The sequence below is a fragment of the Tyto alba genome, unplaced genomic scaffold (genome assembly GCF_018691265.1).
Source record: "Tyto alba isolate M040663 unplaced genomic scaffold, T.alba_DEE_v4.0 Super-Scaffold_27, whole genome shotgun sequence".
Lineage (NCBI taxonomy): Eukaryota > Metazoa > Chordata > Aves > Strigiformes > Tytonidae > Tyto > Tyto alba.
Window position 1 is genome coordinate 28,089,706 of NW_024881301.1, and position 18,928 is coordinate 28,108,633.

The window sequence follows — 18,928 nt, forward strand, 5'->3', positions numbered from 1 at the left end:
TTAGAGTTTTAGAGCAGCAGGAAACTAACATGAGTGAGTTTGTTTATTTGGTGAAGATGGAAGTATTTATGTGCCATTCTGCTCGCTGAAGAATCAAACTACAGTGTGCATGAGGGTGCTGGAAGCTGAATCTGGGAGCACATTGCCACAGACACCGCAGGTGAGAACCATGAGGAACCCACACACAACTGTGGGAACCTGTGGTTTTCACAGGGCATGCCATACAGTATCTGTAGGTCTAGAGCAAATGGGTAGTGTTTCACAACACACCTTTCAAACTGTGCCACAGGGATCTGCCACCTTCTAGCTGACAGACTGCATATCACAGTTCCCACATAATTAAGCTCCAGGGGAGCACTAAACACTGTGAAGCAACTGACATAATAGTTTTTTTTTCCTTCCTTTTTTTTTTTTGCGTTTATTTCAGACTCTTAATTTGAGAGAGTGGTATAAAGCAGCAGTGAGGAGCTGCCAGAGTACAAAAGACCAGCTCTCCCTGGCATTTAAAACCCGTTGCAACTTGCATGAGTCAGTGCTGATACGCTGTGATTGAGCAAACGACTTGTTAGTATCACAAAGGGTCCCTTTTGCCAAACAGTTCATGGCCCAACTGATGGAGGAAAGATACTAGCAGGTTTCGGTTGCTATTTATATCCACTTTGGCTCAGGGCAAATCCTAATTATCCTTAGAATTAAGCACAGGCTCCTGAGTTATCTCAGCAGGGCTTTTTATTTTGGCAAGCAGTGTGTGTTGTGTTCTAGTAGTTTGTCTTCTACCAGTGGTCTCTGTATTCTCCACCTGCTACCCAAGTTTTCCTAAATCCTTGGGTTGATATAAGTCTAGCAGGTTAGCATAAGGAAGGAGCTGAGGTCCTGTTTCTCATAGATTTCTACTGCAGCTGATTTTTGCATTACTCTCATCTTTCTCTGCAGACAGGGGAAAGCCAAGTTCATTTTTAAGATAGATTTTTACAGTGCAGTTTGTGGAAGACAAACAGAGGTGATATTATCACTGAGCTGTTTCTCAGTAACATTTTGGGTTGTTTGTTGAGAAAAAAAGTGGTGGGAAAAGGTAGATTAGGAGTTATTTACAAAGAGCATACAAAATCCCAGTCGCTTCTGCTTTATCGACCCCAAGGGAAACTCTTGGCTGACTTGGAGAGGTATCTTCTGTCAGCTAGGTTTGGGTTCTTGAGCAATTGATTCCCCTGCCTTGATTCTCAGTAAACAAAGGAACATTTACGCTGAACAAAGGCACGTTCAATCCTCTAGCCCCTTTCACACACTAGCTTTCTCCACAAGCTTATACACATGTAAATTTTTAGGCCACATCGATAGCCATCTCTTTTTCCTTCCTGTCCTAGAAACAAGTACAGACCGATGATCATGTTGTTTTGCTTTTAAGTATTGCAAATATGGAAGTGCAGATTGCTTGTGTTGTATAGAGTTGCCTTGAGGAAAGGACTGGACTGGGGTACAGAAATGTCTCAGGACATGTGCGGGTACAGGTGTCGTGCTTCAGCCTGTGCTCTCTACATAGGTGCAAGCCCTGGCTGCAAATGTAAATGAGACTGGGATCTATGCATTATTTATGGTAGAAAGGGTGCATAAGTGAGGTGATGCACAGTGCTAGTCTGTCTTAACTACATTTTTGATGATTCTTTGCCTTTTTCATTGTGCTGCCTCCTTTAAGGAAAGATTCAAGTGTAAGGACTTGTCAACTTCCAAGTCCAGGTGCTTTTGCCAGGTATTTCTAGAAAAAAAAATCGCTGTCTTTATGTGAGCTGGGTCTTTGGAGCTTTATTCTCTTAAGGGGATCTGGATTCAAACCCTAATCAGGTCATGAATGAAAATAGAGTAGGTGAGGGGAAGACACTTGAGGATTTATAATCTTATGCGATCTTTCTTATAATAGGACTTAAACAAATCCTTCTGGATCCCCAGAGGAGTTCTTAGCTTTCACTAGATGTTGACTCAAGTACCTTGAAAGGATCAGCTTTTCCAACATTTTAACCTCTTTCCATCATGAATTAGATGCTGTTTGCTTCCCTCCCTCCCTCCCTCCCTCCCTCCCTCCCTCCCTCCCTCCCTCCCTCCCTCCCTCCCTCCCTCCCTCCCTCCCTCCCTCCCTCCCTCCCTCCCTCCCTCCTTCCACCCGTCCTTATTCACAGCACAGAGCTACTGCACAATTTGAGTCTTCGCACAGAGATCAGAACTGGAATTATGTGAGTATAACAGGTCACAGCTGAGGTGTTCATGCTGTGGGGGAAGTTTGTACAGCTCCTTATGTACACGATGCCTTCCCTGCTAAAGCTGTTGCTGTTAGTCACCCACTTGGATGAGCAATAAACTCACTGGCGAATTTCAGGCTAAGTAAAACGAAGCAACTGCACTGGGACTCGACTGGAACAGCAGTGAGCACAACATCACATCAGCTATAATTGCTCATAACAATGAAATTTTAAAATGGCTCAGCTTCAAGATTCTGTGTTCAGTCACTATGGGAAAACAGGTTTGCTCAACTTTAAAAGTGAGGCTACAGGAAATGAAGGGTGTCAGAGGTATAAAAATACAGGATTTTGAATGTGTGTGGGCCAGGATGATCAATATATGATACATGGCAGCTCATTAGAAGTGTGTCAGCAATGATACCTCAAAGTCAGGGGAGTTGCTGAGGAAATGATGCGGCAGCCTTGCTGAGGTACAGAAGGGGAGGGAGGATTTAGATAAACAGAATGTGGGAAAAGGGAAATCTTTAATTTATTCCCTGGGATAACGTAGGCAAATGTGGCAGTGGTGTCACAAGACTGTGACAATGCATTGTGGATGTCAGCTATGTCTCTGAGCTGGCATGTCTGTAAGTGCTAGTACATGATGAGACAAGTACTGTTAATTGCAGTGATGTGTAGGAGCCCCACCATAGCCCAGGAGACACATGGTGCCAGGCCCTGTTCAGAGGGAGGAAAACAGAGTAGACTGTTCCCAAGAGACCTAACCATCATGCTTTTCTGCCTGAAAGGATACATTTGACATATTAAATCACCAAGGTAGGTTTACCTTGGCAGGGTATTCTTCCTGATGATGCGCTGCTTAGCCTGTATTATCTAATGAGATCAGACGACAATTGGCGTGGCTGACAAATGACAAAAATGTTGATGAATAGCTGAAAAATCTGGTATGCTTCAGGCCTCCTTAGTATTGTTACAGAGCCAGAAAGATCAAAGATAGAGTATTTCCCAGCCACTGCAGTGAGAGCCATTGCTTCCTTACCTTTGAAGATCTTCAAACATGTGAAAGCTGTGTTGCTCCCTTTTCCATTCTGCAACTAGGAACTTTGTGAAATTGCTAAATAAGAGACATCATGTTTCATATGAGCCTTCCAGACCCTTGTCTTTCTCAGATAAGAACCTGACACCTCCCCTTGGCTGCAGTGATCAGATTCCTCATGCAATCATTTTTGCTTATTCAGGATATTCCTATTGTGGATCAGCTGGGGTGAGAACCACAGCCATTAGGACTTACAAATTGATGTGTGGAGTAGCTCCCACGGGCCAGAAAGTGTTCCCACCCCTGCTGGAAAGCTCAGCAGGGTCTGATGTAGTGTCCCTGGAGCATCCAGCCCCTCTCTAAGGCTCCAAAGGATCTGGCTGCCAGCACAGCAGCAGGGGTTATGGGTGTTCAGACGTTGACTGAAAATTGACTGAAAAGCAGTCTGAAAACTGTCAGGATCAGCCTGGAATCCCATAGGTAGCTTGCTTAGGCAGCTGTGGGCAAAATTTGGTAGAACTTTTTTGCTTTTCTCCTCTTTTCATCTTTTGATGAAACTAGTATTGCTTAGCAATCATCTATGAAGAGAGCCTGTACAATGTCATTTCTGTCCAGGCATGTTTATTGTCTCTAGTATGATAAAGCAGTGTTTTACCTTTGTTTCGAACACCATCTAGAAAGTTAATGACATACGAAATTGGAACATTAATAATTTTTCTTTTGCTCTGGGCCCAGTGCAGATAAGAAAAGAGAATGGCATTTTGTGGATGGATTATATGGATCGGCCTTTAATTTTGTTTGGTTTGCAGTCTGGTGGCCAGAGGAGCCAGCTTGTTTCTCTTTGGGTGATTGTTAAATGAATCTTTTTTCTGTACAAATGAAGTTTTCAGGTCTTCCATGCCCTGAAACCTCTCCCTCTCAGAGCAACAGCCTCCGGGTAAGGAGCGAATCTGCCTCAGCTAGGGACATCTGAGCAGCTCCATGCTTCTGCCTGTCCTTCTTGCCCAGATGGGTGGTTGGCTTTCTGTGGATGACAGAGCCCCTTCCCAGCCCTCCGTATACGTTCCCCACCAGGTACCTCCTGCTAGCCTTGGCTGAACTCCCTTGTTCTGCTGATGGAGGGCATCCTGCAGTGGAAACCCAAGTCCTGGCCCTAGCACATGCCCTTGTTTTCAAATGAAGGAAAACCAGCTGGGAATTACAAATTTAACCCTTGGTTTACATTCCTACCTTTTCAGTAAGGCTGAGGAAGTCCTTGTGTGGTTAGTGAGTGTGATTTGCAGCGTTAGCAGGGTAAATAAAAGAAACATGCTGTCACCTCATGACTTACTGACCTCCTCCTGAAAATAAACAAACAAACAAATCAAAAGCCAACAAGTAAAGCAACAGCAGTACAGTTCCTGATGGCTGAAGCCCTTCTCAGAAATGTTTGCAGGTATAACATTTTCCTATGTCTGTTCATCCGTAGACATGGAGGAGAGGCATAGGATGAGTACAATTAGCCCATCCTTATTAATATGTGCCTGCCAGTGCACACCTGTGGCACCCAGCGTGCAATGCCTCATCAGCTGAGGTTGTTCAGGTCTCTCCATTTCCTTACATGCTGCCTCTCTCCCTTCAGTTTAGAGTGGGATTATTTGCTCACAGGTCTGCAGTACTTACTTGGGGGTATGTCACTCTCTTCTGTTTTCTAAAGCATGAGTAATACTGGAGAAAATTTATACCAAGAGAAGTTCCTCAGGATGCTGATCATGCCATTTAAGAATACACCACTTCTTGAGATGCAGGCTTAGTCTTCCAGTGCAGAGAAGGCAAAAGAGAGTGGTAATATAGTCACAGAGAAGAAACTAAGGGTCAACTATGAGGGACTAATACAGTGAATCCCTCTCAACTGAATAATGAGGTCCATGGCTTATAATGTTTAAGTAGGTGGAATTTTAATAATTTCATTCCTGGTCACAGCCCCTGCATTGCATCCTTGATCTCTGTATTCTACTTTCTATTGTTGTGTTCAAGTGCATCTTAAAATGCAGCTCAATTAATTTGGTGAAAATTGGAATAAAGTAAAATTTATGGTTTTAAAAAGTAGCCAATTTGACGCATAATGAGCAGCTAGCTTGTCAGGCTTACCAATAAAAGGTTGTTAAGATACCAGCATGGAAGAAGAGACTGTGTATTAAGTTTCTGACAGCTGTATTCCTGTTTACAGCTTTCAGAAACCCAACAGCTTTATAAAAAGCATTATAATTTCTGTAGAACAAAGAGATATTACTTCAGTGCTCATCTATGCCAACAAAGAATGATTTTCAATGCTTTCTCTCAATTCCTTAAAGACCATTTTCTTTCCTTTCAGGAAAGCGCTGGATTTTGAATAAACATTATGCTTGACAGAGCTACTAGAAGACCAGTAAAAAACAAGAAAGTTTTCTAGAGCTGAGCTAAATTTCTTAAAGCAATGAATTTATTAAAATTTTGAAATTGCACTCCTGGTCCTGAAATTATTCACGGTGTGATGCTAATTCACTGAAAACCTTAGCTGCAAAACATTTGGCGGCTGACTTACAGTGGTGGTGATGGTGTGAATATGTCCCACTTTTATCTGACTCAATGTTCAGAGCATTTGTCTAGGACTGAGGAAACGTCTGGCTGAGGGAGATGAAACCCAAATACATAAAAGCACTATGTTGGGGTGGAGCTTCTCCAGTATCTACTGCTGATCCTGTTCACCTCTCAGTAAACTTGTTCCCTAGGAGAGGAACAAAGCCGCTGCTGAGGGTCAGAGGGTCTGCTCTCAGCTGATGGTTGTTTTGGTATCAATATACAAGGTGCCACAACTCCAACAGGAAGGGTCATGGAGGCACTTATCTCAAAATGCTCCCAAACCCATCACCTCAGGTACTTGCCTGTGCCGGAGGAGGCCCAGGACAGAGTTCACTCTCTGCCAGGCTCCCAGTGGTTCCAGTTTAATTGCCCATACACTTAATTGTGTGTATAAGCTGGAATAGTCTGTTCCTGACATGGCTGATGCTCTGGTAAATAATTACCTGGGAAGTGGCAATGAGGGTTTTGTTCCATCTGGCACAAGAGGGAAACGAACCTAAAACTGTCACAGGTTGGACAATTTCCCCAAGCACTAAGCTGATATTTTGTATTTCACTGCTAAGGTGTAGAAGAAACTCAGCTTTGATTTTGTTTCTTTTTCTTATGAGTAGTCTCAAATTGAATATCTCAATTTGTATTGAATGGAAGGTCTCGCGTCAAATTTAAAATATTTTTACATGTCTGTAAAATCCTTTGATTTGGATTTGATGGATTTGAAGGAACCTGCCTCATCCTTTTTGAAGAGGATGAGGCTGACACATTTAATTCAGTTTGATCTGGATTGATGGCCTCAAATTATTGTGGTTCAGATATTGAATGCTGAAAAATCGCTTTGTCATAGGACCATATCAATTCCCTTCTATCCATTTAGCAGAATGGAAATGTCACAACCTGCCAAGTCTATTACTGATTTGGAGAATTCTTGTGTCTTCAGCCAGTATTTTCTGTAGAGGGTTGCAGTGTTGAGCTGACACTGGCACTTTCACATGGATTAGGGAACCCTGTACCTCGGTTGAAGAATATAATCTACCAACACCTGCCAGAATTGGGCATTTCCTGGGTAATCAAGCAATTTTCATGTAAGCCATTTGCAATAATACTATTTTCAACTCTATAGACAAATGGTATGTGAGAAACAGGGCTCTACTTTAGCAAAGAGCAGTAGTGGGTGAGATTTTCTATGAATTGCATGTACAGTGTGATTGTATGTAGGGGATCCCATTTTTCAATTAATTTTTCAAAGACTGAATGAAAAGTTAGCATAATTATTTTGATTAGACTACATTAATATTTATTCTACTCCAATTAAAAGAACAACTCTACTATGGTATGTTTGCCTGGGTTGATTTTTATTATTTCTGCTCAAACACTTTCTGGAGGAACCATAAATATCAGCGTTGCTTTCTTTCTCCTCCTTTATCCTTATCCAATCTCTTCCTAAGACTATTGCTCTGCACATTGTACATTGTAGATCATCACAGTGGATCTCAACTATAGGAAAAAACAAATTACTGCGCCTTATAAATCTAGGCTGAGAAGGCATTTTGGATATTGCAGTTTTCTGGGGTGCTTACAGGAATATCTTTTAAATAAACAGTTGTATTATCCTAAGCATATGGATGTTGTACTAAACTTTGGCTCCTTCTTTTAACAGGCTGTGAAAGACGAGACCTCATTTGTAAATCCCAGTAAGACCTCCAGCCTGCAGGACCCTAATGTAAGGTCTGTTGCTTCTTGTCCGTAGGGAAAACATCAAATAAATGCATGACAGAGTGAGGCATTTTCCAAACATTACTTCAAACAGGTGTTACAGGTCAATTTGCTCATCCCCAGGTTGCTGTGTAAAGCTCCTCAAGCAATGACCTGAGGAGGTGTCTGTCAGAAGGGTGCTTATTTTATACACATCTATCAGATATAGTTGAAGAATTAATAAAAGCTCGACTTTAAAAATCAGACCAAGTGTATATAGCTAAACAACTGATAAAAGCTCAAGGTAAAAAATCAGGTCTAGTGACAAACTTAGAAAAACTTATATAAAAATATGTCAGTTTCCATAACTTTTGTATCAGAAACATGATGGGTGTCCAAACTGGAATATCCTTGTGTTTTAGTTGTTCTGATTTGTGCAAGTTTTGTTGTTTGGTTTTCTTCTCAGAAGAAAAGGCATTTGATATACAGCCTTCAGAAAATGGCTCATTTGCAGGTAGTAGTGACTACGCAGGAATGTCCTTTTTCTCTGTTGATAGTGGATAGTAGTCTTCCTTTTTTGGGGTGGCCATTTTGAAGAGGCATATTCATTTTAAACATTATCTGAATGGCACAGTGTGGTATCTTTCAGTAGGTAATTAGAGAAAAGGTTACAGCATGGGTATTTAGAAGTTGCCTGCCTCTATATGTATAGTAGTGCCATCACTTTGGGCATCTTTACTGTTCAAATCTGGGAGGAGTGGTTGATTAAAAAAAAATATGGATTTAAAGCATGGCAATCACACTGGCTGTCAATCAGCTAATTATGCTAGTGTATATGCTATATATATTTATGTATATGTAATATCCATATGTGCTAGAGCACTAGTCATGATTTCACTTTACAGCTTTCTGGTGGTGACTCTTGCAACTGAAAGCAGATATTTAATCATCTTATAGAAAAATATGTGTGAGAGGGGTAATAAACTATGTCTGACAAATTGAATAATTCTGAACTCAAAAAGAAACAGTTATAGTTGTGAAAATTCATCAACTGTTTTTTTCAAATGTGTATCTTTCCTATAAGGTAATAAATCAACAATAGTCTTCAAAAAACATTTCATTCAAAACGAGTCCTTTCTGATCAGCTTGGACTAGCAGAACTGCTACGTTTGCTTAGTGAAAGCAGCTACCTAGAGAAGAACGGTGAGGATGGTTGGTGGTGCAGAGGCAGGAGGAGACATCAGAGGCGATGCTATTGCTTCCCATGACAGTCCCCGGCTTGCCTGCAGTACTGCTGTGATGCCCAGTTCTCCACAGGTCTCTCATCTTGCGACACCTTGCAGAGCTGTAATTTCTAGCCTGGCAGGCCATGATTTTCCTATTTGTTTGTCCCAGGGGCTGCAAAGTCTACTTGATATTTAGAATCACCCACTTTTCTCCTGTGCCATTGCCCTTTTCAGACCTCTACAAAACTTTCTTAGAACCTCTGACCAAATTCATCACGTATGTTACACGGTGACCTATTTCTTTGCTTAATAGAAAAGTTTTTCATGTATTGTCTTTGCTACAACACCATCTGTTGGGTTGCTGTCACTTCCAGAAGTGGTTCAGGAGGACCTGGTTTGTAAAGCCCAGTGTGATTTGGAACATGGTTACAGACTTGTTTTCCTTACTCACCTTTGCTGAACTTTTGCATAACATCTGTAGAAAGGCCTTCCTATTTTACATTTTGTGATAGATTCTCTCCTGCTTTATCATCCTGAGCTGTAAACAAGTTGCACGCTTTGTTAGCATAAGTAAGGATGGCAACCAGGTTGCAAAGCTAACTTTACTGTTTTCTTTTGCACACATCCAAGACTATAAACTCATAAAAGCCACTTTGGAGTTCTCAGAATGCAGCATTCTGGTGTATATTTGTCTAATATTTATTTTTATTTGATTTATGTCAAGAATTGTTTCCTCTACAGTCAGCTGTGCCACATGAAATGATATTGTTTTATTGCTTTTTGTCTGTGTCATAGAGGTGCAAATATACAAGTAATCAATGCTCAGGGATGGACCAATTTTAACAGCCTGAATTCAAAACTTGGAGAATAATGCAAAATAAATTCAGCATCTAACCAATTCTCTTTCTCCTTCAAGTGGCTTCCCTTTCTGCAGGGGCATATGCACCCTTGCAGACAGCCAGCATGTGACCTATTTGCCAATAACATCCTCTATAATCTCTATTTTGTGGATTTGGGTGGGCATAAATGAGCCTTTGCTCTGCAAGCAGTTGCATCTGAGTAGAGCCAAGGGCTAGTTCCTCCTGGTCAGACAAGTCACCTGGGAGTTTTTTTCTTCTTTAGTTGAGAAATACAGAAGTATTGTTCAGGCTAGCTAGTAAGCAAGCATACAGTTTTGATCATCAGCTGAAGCATAAATTGTTCATACAAATAGGGGAGTAGAAGGTGAGGAAGGCAGGCAGTTGTGCTTGCTTGATTGAAGAATTGTGCTCTCTTTGCTACCATTTTGTCTCTTCATCCATTGCCACTCTGGAGATTACACTTCTAATGAATTAACTGCTTGGATATGGCCTGTAATCCCCCTGAGCAATTATTCTAGCATCTGCCACAGCAGACTCATTTGGCTAACAATTGCTATAGCTCTTTGTAGAATTAGTTCTGGTTCAACTAGTAATTACTCATATATGTGTGTGGTATAGCCACTTTTGCTACAAGCAGTTTTCCAGTCATTTTGTTGGGCATGGCCTCGGAATAATGCTGTGCTTATGCAAAGTCGTCATGTGTCAGTCAGTTTATCCACCTGTTTTCTGTGTTTGTGGCAAACTGTGGTTACTTAGATATATAAGTCATTTAAAATATAGGATGAAAAACCACAGCTGGAGCTGAAATTGCACTATTTTTTCAGTTTTCAGGAAAGGAAAGCTTGTGAAATTTGCTCTGTCATTTGATGCACGGGCTGGAAGTGCAAGGTTGTCTCCTGATCTTCCTGTTAATAGCTAACCTGTACATGTCAGATTAAGCTGCAAGAAGATGTGGGACCACAGAAGAGCACAGTCCTCTCTCCTCCCTGCTTTTGGAGGGGAGTGCTGCATGTCTCTATAGCTCCCGGTCCTCTGGATAGGATGGGTTTTTTTCACCCAGGCTGTTTCAAGTGCTGGTCCCCACATTCAGTGAGGAAAAAGCTGGTGACTCAGTAACCCAATACGTGCTGCAGTGTCCTAGTTTACACTCTCCTTAATCCTCAATTAAGGCTGATATAGCGCAATATGAATTGGGACACAGTCATCCATTCCCCTTGCTGACCCTGCTGCTTTGCTGATAACCCCTAGCAGAGCAGCAGATCTGGACAGTGGCAGTAGGGGAACTTGTATGGTTACCTCAGCTGGATCCACGCAGGCTGCACGTGACAGAGCTCTCAGCTGAACAAAGTCAAATGAGAGCAGCTAATGGGAGGGGAATTTCAAAAACAGGTTAAATAGGAGAGCCACGAGTTATCTTGATAAGACACAGGAGTCCTACCAAGAAGAGTTTAGATGTGTCTTTATTACAGCTGTGTTGTAACAGACTTGAAAGCACACATGTTTTCATCAACACCCAAGTAATACGTACAGAGAAGTACAGCCCATCTGTATATCTGGTGCATAAGCATTTTGGACAAGGCAGAGCATAATCTTGGTTTATGGAGGAAGAAATACCTGAAAACATGTGTTATTTATGTATTTGCATTATTTTTTCTTTTTATACTGCCTGTATCAAATCAAGAGGAGATACAATTGGCTCGAAGTTACCACCTTGCATAGTGAGGCATGCTTTGTGAAGGCATGTAGTAAAAATGTGTTTGTGTGAGCACTGGTCTATTTTGGAATTTGCAATGTCAGTCGTTTTGCAATGATTTTTAACGGTACTTCTTTTGGGACGCAGGGCCCAAGTCTGCAAGGGAGGCAGTGATCATGTCAGTCCTTTTTTTGACCAACAAGAGGAATTAATCTTCCACTAGAAATAGAAAAGCCTTTCTAACAGAACATTTTATTCTTTAGTGTTGTAAGAGAATGACCTGTCATGGTGCCTAACGGGCCAGAAGGGATTATGAGGAAGTAACAGCGGTATTTCCCTGTCTGTTAGGAACTTCCTTACACCTAGGTATCTGACTCAGGGAGAATTCGCTGATTAGATATCTAATTTAATTCAGGTTTGAGGTTACTGCGTGTTCTTATGTATAGTTTTGGTAAGGCTCTCATCACCTGCCTCCAACTGGGATTTTTTTATTTGATTCTTTTAGCATCGAGAGATCAGAGTTCAGGCTGTCTGTCAGAACATTTGTATAATTAAGGAAGTATAAAATATTGTAGGAAATATAAAAATGAAACTTGTAGTCACCTGGTTTCTTATCACTTCTGGTCACACTATTCTCTTGACCTGCCTCGTCTAGTGATGAGGGATGTGGAGGCTTCTATCCTGTAGCATAGCAAGCAAATGTGAATCACATAATTATCTCTTCACCTTTTTATAAACCTCTCCCATTTCTTAGTCAAAGGATGGGCTGCTAGAAAGATAACCTGAACTTTCTTTCCAAAAATTTACTATGTAATTGCCAGCCTGCTTCATTTGTTAAATGTAATAATATATGGCTAACCACAGAACCCCCATCAGGAGAATTCCTTCCATTATTCCTCTCCTGATTCAGAGCTTTGCCAGACAGAAGCACCATCTATACAACTTTTCCCCAGTGTCTATACATGAACTTCTTCAAAAACTCTTTGAAGTATCTGTTTTCTCTCTGGCTGTGACCACCTGGGTAAGCCTATAACATGTATATATATGTGAGTGCATATGCACACAGATTCACACACACAGAATTTGCCTATATTTAACATAAAGGTCTACACTTTTCTTATTTTGTTCTCTTCTTCAAATATATCTGAATGTAATCCCCAGTATAACTCTGCTGTACTGGCTTCAGGAGTTTCAGTGAGTGAAGAATTAGACCAAAATAGTCCACACGTCAGGAATTGCTTATACTCTGGAACCAGGCAAAATACTGGCTGTCCTTAGGCATAACCTGTTTGCCAAGACTAACCCTCATCTTGGGAGAAGTCAGACAGTGAAAATGTTAGCAAAAATACCTAACATTACACAAAGTTTGGTAAGCAACTGAAGGCAAATTTGTAAGACAGGAATTACCTGGCAATGGGATTCGCTGATAGTGTACTTTTTTCTTCATGATCATTTGGAGCTCAAGAAAGTTTAGACATGATACATGTCTGATTCAAGTGACCTAGCAGAAGGTCTTCAAGAGCTGATACATGTAAACACTAACACCTTCTTCACCTGCAAAATGTTAGTCTTCATTTTGTGAGTAGCTGTTTACTGTTACACACACAGGATTATCCAGATGTTAAAATAGATATGCTCTTCTGAGGTTATGTTTTGGAAAACTGAAATAGTAATTGACATTGTTTCTGAGAAATGGTAGCTATTTATCATAGAATTATAGAACTGTTGATTGGAAGGGACATATGGAGGTCATCTAGTCCAGTCTCCTGCTCAAAGCGGGACTGTCACCAACACTAGATCAGGTCAGCTATGGTTTTATCTAGCCCAATTTTGAAAACCTCCAAGGATGGAGATTATACAGCCTTTCATGCAAAATACTGATCAAATGTGTAAACGCAAGTTCCTGCATTTCTGAGGCAGGTGCCCAAGTGTTGTCAGTCAAGAGCCCTCTTCAGCTGAAGCCCTCACCTTGGCTGGTCAGTTATTACTGTTCTTGCCACTGTTGCCACTTGCTGTTGTGCACCATGTGGTAAATTTATGGATTGCAATATTTATTTTCCCTTATAGCATGCTTTTGGATTGCTACCAGTTTTGGCATGCTTTATATCCCACATGGTTCAGGATTTGTCTGTGGATTTCTTTCTGTTTAGACCAACTGCTGCATCACCCTTTGTTGATCCTTGTTATCCAAATTATCTCATCTTTCATAGGATTGCAAGTAGCAATATTCTTCTTATGTGGGAGTAGGTATAAGCACCAGCTGGTGCTTTGTGCATTCATTTATTCTAATTTTCTTTGTAAATCTTCCCATCCAAAACCAAATTACGCTATTACATTAAGACTAATTACATTAGGAGCTGCTCAACATGTAACGTAAAATTAAATGTTATCTCACAGAGCTTGATGATGCTGCACACCAGAAAAGAAGGGTAGAAAATATTAAATTATATCAAGTTATACAGGATACAGATGAATCAAGAGGAGTAATTGCAGGCACTCTTCTGAATGCCCAATGCAGAGTAAGCTTTGCTCATGCAGATTGTCAGAATGTGATTCCCTTGCTGTGGCTTGTGCATCTGATGTACACAAGGCTTTGAGTTTGGCTGCCTTTCAATTTATGTGAATATGTCCTACACCTTTTTCTGACCGAACTGATGATACTTCTTGCATACAACTTTAGTGTATCATCAAGGGAGGAGTGTCACTCAAAGTAAGGTCTGCATTCTTTTGCTTTTCCCTTTCCTTTCTCACTTGCAAAGGCTATATTAACATTTGAATTATCACGTCTCGGTATCTGAGCTAACATCCCATTGATGCACCTGGTGCAGTGTGAATCTGAACCATTATTTTCAGAGAACTTTGGCTCTCTGCAAGTGCTCTCAGGATATGAACGTATAAGCAAGGTGCGGAGCGTACTGATGTTTGCCTAATCTGTACACATTTTGGATCTGAAACTAATACCTCAGTATCTGTCTTTCTATATACACTTCCAGTGAATGTCAGGGTAGCTTTCCAACAGCATGTGGGTATATGCAGAGGGAGTTTGTTCTAGCTTATCCAACAATATGTACTCTGTGTGCTGACTTTTTCTATCAGTGACACTGATTTAGGGCTCTGAAATCATAACCCAAGACAACATTTCTTTAATGAAAAAATCAACTTCCCTCTTTTTGTAAGGAAAGCTAGGGTTCTGGTGTGGTAGTAGTGTTCTCAGAGCAGTGGAATTTATTGTACAGCTGCTTACCAGCTTCTCAAGACTTCAAGGTACACGAACTGATTTTTATTTAGAAATTTCAATTGATAGGAGTCGGCTGTGGCCCACAAAGCTCTCTTGAACACTGTATCTAACAGCAGCTATTACAAAAACTGCAAACCAACACCAGGTCTTTAACCCTGGGGCCTTAGCCATAGGTAGTTTCTAGGTAGGTAGTTTCTAAGCATCACAGAGCTGAAGTTTTAGACCAGCCATCCAGCAAGAGCCATGGAAGATGTCCACACTGACATTTGAAGGCAAAGAATAGGCATGTTACCTGGAAGATTATGGAGAGCTTGTTTCCTCAAGTCAAAGACTTCAGTTCCCTGGTAAAATAGATATATACAAAAGAACTTTTAACCAGGTCGGAATTTAAGCTAATCAAAAATTATGTGCTTGGTTTTACCTGACATGAACTTCCATGAACCCAAGCAGGATGTGTTTTCTTAGAATCAGAATGGACTTAACTCTATAAGGCAGAGTCTGAAACATAACATTTCAATATCTCCTTCTAAATGTATTGTGGAATATTCTAGAAAAACTAAAAACATTATACATGTTGACTTCTTCCTAAGAAATATTATTTGCTTTTAAAAAGCTGCTTTTTCATTCAATCTTCATCCTAAAAAATAAAAAACATTCTTTCTCCAACTGAAAAATTTCAACCAGCATTTGCAAAAACAAAGTGATTAGCTAAATACACATCAGCCTGGCCTCAATCGAGTAGACAGGTTAATGGAACTGCTACTCTGGCTTTTTACCAGAACCTCACCCAGTAATTTCTGCATCAAAGTCATAACTTCAAGCTGAACTCTTGCATACCCTTTGCATGCCAGTCTGCATTAAAATTTGCAGATAGGACACCTAGGTATGTTCTCTGACTTTGTTCCAAGTATTAAAGACCTCTTTGACCTGTTGCCTGAAGTCAGATGAATTGTTTGTAATTGTATTCTTAATATTTGAACTACAGAGAAAGGAGCAGTACTCAGACCTTTCAGCTGAGGTTAAATGGATGAAATACCTACTCAAGGGGCATTTCTTTGGCCCTGTCCTTTAAACTACACTTAGGCTCTTTGGAAACCACAGCATTTATAATGCCTGTCCTGGTTGCTGTATGGAGAGGTAGGATTTGTAGCTCAGTTTGACCTTAGATACTGGGTGTTGACCGGCAACATTACTCTGAGCTGGGGGAAAAGAACAGTTTCTGTATTGTCATTATCTATCTGTTGGACCACGGGAGCATCACATTTTTATCTAGACTGTAGATACATTTTCATTATAAGGACAAGGGAGGGGGATGGAATTTTTTCCTTTAAAAGAAACAGCAGTCAAGTGAAGGGGGTAAGGAAAGCCCACGTAAGGAACTGAGGAATTGATGCCTCATAGATTCATTGACACAGAAAGCCCCAAGGATGAGCTGTGGCCTTTGTGATTAACCTAAGGAATGCTGCCCAAGGAAGTATAGGGTGCACGTCTTCAATCCCTTGTGGTTGTATTGCCAAATTCCTTAGATAAGCCCCAAAGGTGGGGAGACATAGACTGAGTGAAAGCAGATGTTGGGTTAAAGCCTACACTTTAATTTATGACTACACCCTGGAAGAAGGGCTAAAAAGACTGATAAGCTATAAGGCTAGACAATTACCTAAGAAGCAAAAACTGAGGAAGAAGCAAAGGTGGTAGGGGGGAGCACGACCACCGACTCAATGGGACAAGGGCGTTGGTGCACCCCATTCCACCTCAGTGCATATGCAGAACCCATGCTCCACCCTTTCCTCGTCTCTCATGGAAATGAGTTCGTGGAATACCTGCCTCTCTTGGCTCCCAGTTCAGGTTGTAACAACCCACAAGCTGGTTTTGAATTGGGTTGCTGCTCTGTAGCAAGGAGCTTGGTTGCTTGTCTGCAATCTATGGGGGGAGGGGGGGAGGAGGAGGAAGGTAAAAAGAAGAAAAAAGTCTTTATTCAGAAAATTTGATGCTGGCAATAGCTTTCAAATGTCCAAAGAACATTTTGGAGAGCTAAGCTGTCTTCTGAGAAAAGCTACCTTATCAGACTGAAAAAGCACATATTGTTTCTTAACTTCAGATGGCCATAACTTTGGAAAATAAGTAAGTGTGAAACCCTTAGAGTACAGACTTAGAAAAGATTTGCATGCTTGTGTGTGTTTGCCTGGCTTGTTCGGATGTGTCTTGGATACACAAAACAATGCATCTATCAAATTTTTTTCCTCTTCTTTCCTTTCTTCCTTGCTTTTCCTTCCCAAGATTTCACTACCATATTCCCACTCAGAGGGAGTTCTGAAGCCAAAAATCAGCCAGTGGGTTTTTTTCAGTTTTGATTTTTTTTTTTTTTTCCATAAGCACCTGAAGGCAAGTCAGCCTTCCTGCAGATGGCTGTATCCTTGTATATCATGGGGCTTTTAGCATCTACCTCTTGGCCTTAGGCTGGGAGGATGGAGGAAGAGAGATTTTTCCAGATGACACTACAAGCACAAATAGAAGCAAAAAAAGAATAAAATCTATTTAAAGACAGACACAGAAAGCAAGTTCCCCCAGCAGACTTTGGTTGTTTTAAAATTCTGAACTGATCCTTCAGGAAAAAGTTATTTTATCTCTTTCAGCTTATTAGGTGCACAGTTGTTTGCTCCCACACAGCCACCTTTCAAACAAGTACAGAGGTCTGCCCTGAGAGAGCTTAGCAGGGGACGAGGAAGGGATGTCAGTGGGTGAAAGCCATGGTACACAAAGGGGTGCTGCAGACAGCAGCGTAGCCCCAGCCCGGCAAACTACTCTCCCCATTACAGCTGAGTCAGGGTGGGGTGGGAAGATTCAAGCTAAATCAGTGGACATTGTGGTCACTTGTAGTGCTCTACAGCGTATGTTTTTTTTTTTTTTTGTGAGCAGTTTTGGTTTCAGTTATCCTGTTGGCTGCTACGCTGCGAACAAAACAGGTTTCTCGGTTTTGGGGGGATCTCTCTCTAGCACTTTTTTATGTTTCTGTGCAGGCTTGTGAAATGGGCTGAAGCTGGTTCAGTAGAGCGTCCTGGCTGCTGCTCAGGGGTGTGCTGGGACTCTCGGTGCACAGGCAGTTTCTGATGACCTGCCACTATATGCTGACATTTGTGGTTGTTACTGTCGTTCTCACCAGGAAGTGACAGATTTTTATGTGAGGTGCCAGGTCATTAAGTAACTCTGCCTTGGTTCAGTACTTCCATTTTTATGCTGTAGTGGTTAGATACTGTTACAGGAAAAAGGTTTCTTATGAATTAATGACATTGAAACAGAGCCTTATAAAGGAACTGTAATACAGTTGTCTTTTTTTTTTTTTTTTTTTTTATTTGAGTCTTCCCGATTCTTCAACACTTCAGGTTTTATCCAAGCTATATACTTTATATAGGACTATAGCTATGTAGTTTACACAGCTATGTAGTTTATATAGGACAATAAACTACAAGTGGTGATATCTGCACATAACGACTCCATTTAAATAGCCAAAATATTTACAAGGCTTCTCCTCAAGAATCATATCTTTCCATATAAGATAATACATTTTTGCTGTAAAATTTAAAAGATAACAATGCTAGTTATTCTATTTTATGGTTGCTTCTTTTTCAGGAATATCAATGATATCTTTTTTAAGAGTCTGTGTGATATTAAAAGCCTGCCATTTTTAAACACAGATCAGAGTTGATCAAGCTGAGCACTTCTTGCATCTGGTTGCTGATGTGAGAATAGCAACAGTTTTGAGCATGTTCAGACCGAGGAAGAGTGTTTGGAGATGAAACAGGAGCTGTCATGGATTTTTTTAGGCTGGTGTGGAAAGAGCTAACCTAGCAAGGTTTTAATGAGTGCCAAAATCCAGCTCTGCAGTTGGTAGAACTAGTCTAACTTTTCATCTCATGCTTATGGTAGACAGGATTCAGTCAGCCTCTTTGGGTGAAGACATTGCTACTGCTCCTTTTCTTTCAGAGGCAGCTTCAATTTGCAGCCTAGCTAAGCTGCAGCTTCTTGAAACATGCAATTAAATGGTGCTTGTGTCTCTCCCAGAGGCCTGATAAATATCAGGAGAAATATAGTCATTTCAGCCAGCCTCTAACAAAAATGATGGCAAAATTTTATAATAAAGGGAGAGAAGTTTTTGCTCTTAAAATTATATTGCTTTTGCAAAATAAGTGAGTGGGATAGTTTACTTGTATTTAGTATCATGTCAGTGAAGTTTATCTGAGCAGTTACTGTCACTGAAATAGGAGTAGGTGTGTCTAGTGTTACTGTATCTTGGCTTTTTTTTTTTTAATTCATCTGAAAATTTGCAGCATTCAAAAGAAGATAATAAGATTTTCAT

At 40.8% G+C, this 18,928-nt stretch overlaps 1 protein-coding gene across 2 annotated transcripts in view; it reads left to right on the forward strand.

Moving 5' to 3' along the window:
- The window catches only part of EPB41L4B (erythrocyte membrane protein band 4.1 like 4B), a 176,535-nt gene that overhangs the window by 121,663 nt on the left and 35,944 nt on the right, over positions 1-18,928 (forward strand). For both annotated transcript variants that reach the window (XM_042797948.1, XM_042797949.1), the window contains exon 19: positions 7,523-7,590. In XM_042797948.1, the coding sequence (XP_042653882.1) occupies positions 7,523-7,590 (68 nt within the window). The remainder of the gene's footprint in view (positions 1-7,522; positions 7,591-18,928) is intronic.